Source organism: Loa loa, assembly GCF_000183805.2.
Source record: "Loa loa unplaced genomic scaffold supercont3.139, whole genome shotgun sequence".
In the NCBI taxonomy this organism is placed as follows: domain Eukaryota; kingdom Metazoa; phylum Nematoda; class Chromadorea; order Rhabditida; family Onchocercidae; genus Loa; species Loa loa.
This window is the reverse complement of record NW_018108319.1, coordinates 68,463-71,731: the sequence shown is the minus strand read 5'-3', so window position 1 is coordinate 71,731 and position 3,269 is coordinate 68,463. Positions and strand designations below refer to the sequence as shown.

General features: G+C 23.4%; 2 protein-coding genes across 2 annotated transcripts in view; one reads left to right on the top strand and one right to left on the bottom strand.

Moving 5' to 3' along the window:
• The window catches only part of LOAG_17851 (hypothetical protein), a gene marked incomplete at both ends in the record, with an annotated part of 2,239 nt that extends 1,613 nt beyond the window's left edge, over positions 1-626 (bottom strand). The window contains 2 exons of the mRNA XM_020450515.1: positions 278-359; positions 586-626. Coding sequence (XP_020305794.1) covers positions 278-359; positions 586-626 — 123 coding nt within the window. The remainder of the gene's footprint in view (positions 1-277; positions 360-585) is intronic.
• A 1,514-nt stretch (positions 627-2,140) lies between these two features.
• On the top strand, positions 2,141-2,359 carry LOAG_13872 (hypothetical protein; the record flags this gene model as incomplete). The annotated part of the gene is made up of 1 exon (XM_003149377.1): positions 2,141-2,359. The coding sequence occupies one exon, from the start codon at positions 2,141-2,143 to the stop codon at positions 2,357-2,359; it is 219 nt and encodes a 72-aa protein (XP_003149425.1).
• Between the last annotated feature and the right edge of the window lie 910 nt (positions 2,360-3,269).

Genomic DNA, 3,269 nt, shown 5'->3' with positions numbered 1-3,269 from the left:
AAAGTAAGTAATGTTATGAATAAGTAAGTAAGTAATGTAAATGATGTTAAAGTAAATAAAAGTAAGGTAATGTTGGAGTAAGTAAAATAATAAAGAAGTAAGTAAAGTAAGTAATGTCTATCAAATGATGAATAATCGATTTTATTTAAATTCCGGAGAAAAAATCGGCTATTTTTTTTTTAAAAAGTTTTTATTCAATTGCAAATAAAGAAATTGTCACAACTTAGGAAACAAAAAAAAAAAATAAATAAATAAATAAATAAAAAAGTTTATAAACCTTCCGTTGAGCACGTCGTCTTCGAAAATCGCCTTTTTTGAAATCATCCAAATTTGCTGGATGAATTGCCCAATAATGTACCCTTTAAAAAAAAAAAAATAAATAAAAAAAAACAAAAAATTTAATTTGCAAAAATTATTATATAAAATTAAATACAATTTAATCATTCTTATCATCTGATAAGAATTCTTATCACCTGATAGAAATTATCTTTACTTATCTAAAATTAGATAAAAATCAAATTTTATAGTTATATAATATTGTGATAAAAGTGTAATAATAAGTGGAATTTATTGATTATTTTATACCTTTCCGTTTGTTGATCGGCCAGCTTTAATGAAGCAATCATTTAAGCTTAAATTATGCCTAATTGAATTACGCCATCCAACAGCACGTGTTCGAAAATATGGATAATTATCGATAATCCATTGATAAACCTCAGAAAGTACCATTTTTTGCTCCCGAGAACTTAGAATTGCCATTGCAATAAGGCCAATATAAGATGGTTGAGATTTTGTTTGACGATTATCATAATGATGATGTTGCTGTTGTTGTCGTTGTGAGCAATAATGATGATTATGATGATAATGATGATAATGATGATTATTATTGTTATTATTATTATGATTATGATTGTTATAAAATGATTTTTTGCATTGTTCGTCTGCTTTTAGTGATAATATTGCGCTCGAATATGGCATCAAATCACCGAAGCCAAATAAATCCATTCGTTGTGATTTTATTGAATTCTTTCGAATATTTGTTATTTCTTGATCCGTTCTATAATAAATGCAAATTAATATTCACTATAATAGATCAACATTGCAGATCAATATTATGTCAGATCAATAATATATGTAGATCAATATTATATTCATTATAACAGATCAATATTGCAGATCAATATTATATTAGATCAATGATATATGTAGATCAATATTATATTCACCCCAATAGATCAATATCATATTAGATCAATAATATATGTAGATCAATATTACATTCACTATAATAGATCAATATTATATTAGATCAATAGTATATGTAGATCAGTAATCACTATAATAGATCAATATTAGATCAATAATATATGTAGATCAATAATCACTATAATAGATCAATACTAGATCAATAATATATGTAGATCAAAAATCACTATAATAGATCAACATTAGATCAATAATATATGTAGATCAATATTATATTGGATCAATAATATATGTAGATCAATATTATATTCACCACAATAGATCAATATTACATTAGATCAATAATATATGTAGGTCAATATTATATTCGCCACAATAGATCAATATTTTATTAGATCAACAATATATGTAGATCAATATTATATTCATTGTCGTTGATCAGCATTGTAAATCAATGTTATATTAGATTAATAATATATGTAAATCAATATTATATTCACTACAGTAGATCAATATTGCGGACCAATATCTACATGTTGATCCAGATCAATAATATATGTAGATCAATGTTATATTTGCTATAACAGATCAATATTATATTAGATCAATAATATATCTATAGATCAATATTATACTCGCTATAATCCTTTTTTTAGACAATAATAATTAGGCGCAATTGCTAAAACAAACGAATAATATTACAGTAGCATTTTAAAATTACAAATGGTTTCTTTTTTTTTAACTCGTAAGTTTTGAACGATTAAAATTCAATTTAATTATATGTTTTAAATTTAGAAGAAAAATTTTAAATATTTGTTTTCCAAAATAATTAATTGAGAAAAATTGCAAATGATTGAACTCATTACTAACAAGAATGAAAAAGTAAAGAATGATAAAGGAAAATTTGTCAGTACATTTTTAAACAAATATCCGAATGTGTCGCATGCTTACTACCGATCATGATGATGATGATGATGATGATTATGATGATGATGATGATGATGATTATGATGATGATGATAATGATGAGAATGATATTGATGATGAGGATGAGGAAGACGACAATGATGGTGATGATGATGATGATGAGGATAATGATAAGGATGGTAATGAAAGAATACAAAGTTCTAGGGCGTGGCTATCAATTGTGTGACACGATACACAATATGACGCAATTTTTTTTTTATTTGTCGCAACTTTTAAACTGGAAAAAATTTCCAAAATACTGATAAAAAATGATAAGAGTTCCTGATTAGTTTTTAAAAATGATATTTGTTCAAATATTTTCTCAATAAAATATTTATAAAATTGATGGATGTTTATTTTATCAAAACAAAATTTTGAAAGGACTATATTCATTGGTAGTGATAAAGGATGTTTAATAATTTATGTTTAAATCAAGCAAACCTAAAAATTTGTTTGAATTATTGTTTTTGATTATATTAGTAAATCAGTTTTTCTTATTTTATTTTTTCTCACCAATAATACAATTGAACAATAATCTCGACTTATGATATTAAAAAGTTTAATTGATAACTTGTTGGTTCATTGCATTAATTATATTCCTAATCTTACATGAAATTTTATAAATGTACTGGAAAAAAATTCGAATACACGGAATGGAGTACTTAAATTGAAATCAAAAAAACAACAGCTAAATACTTTTATGGAATTTTTGGTGAATAACAAATTCAGCATAACATACAACAAGTATCAAAGTCTGAAAAAATTGAAATTTTTTAAATTGAAAATTATTTGAAATGCCGGTTTTGTAGAGTTTATCAATCATTTAATTTAGTTTAGAAACATCTGAAATCCAATAATTATTCATTTACGATGACATCTTAATCATTTTTTGCAAACGAAAAAATTCAACATTCCATACCAGATATTACTTCCATATAATAATTAATAATAACAGCAACAGTAATAATAATGAACAAAAACAATAAAAACGACAATAATAGTAGTAATAATTAAAAATAATAATAATGATAATAATAATAATAATAATTAATAATAATAATAATAATAATAATAATAATAATAATAATAATAATAAT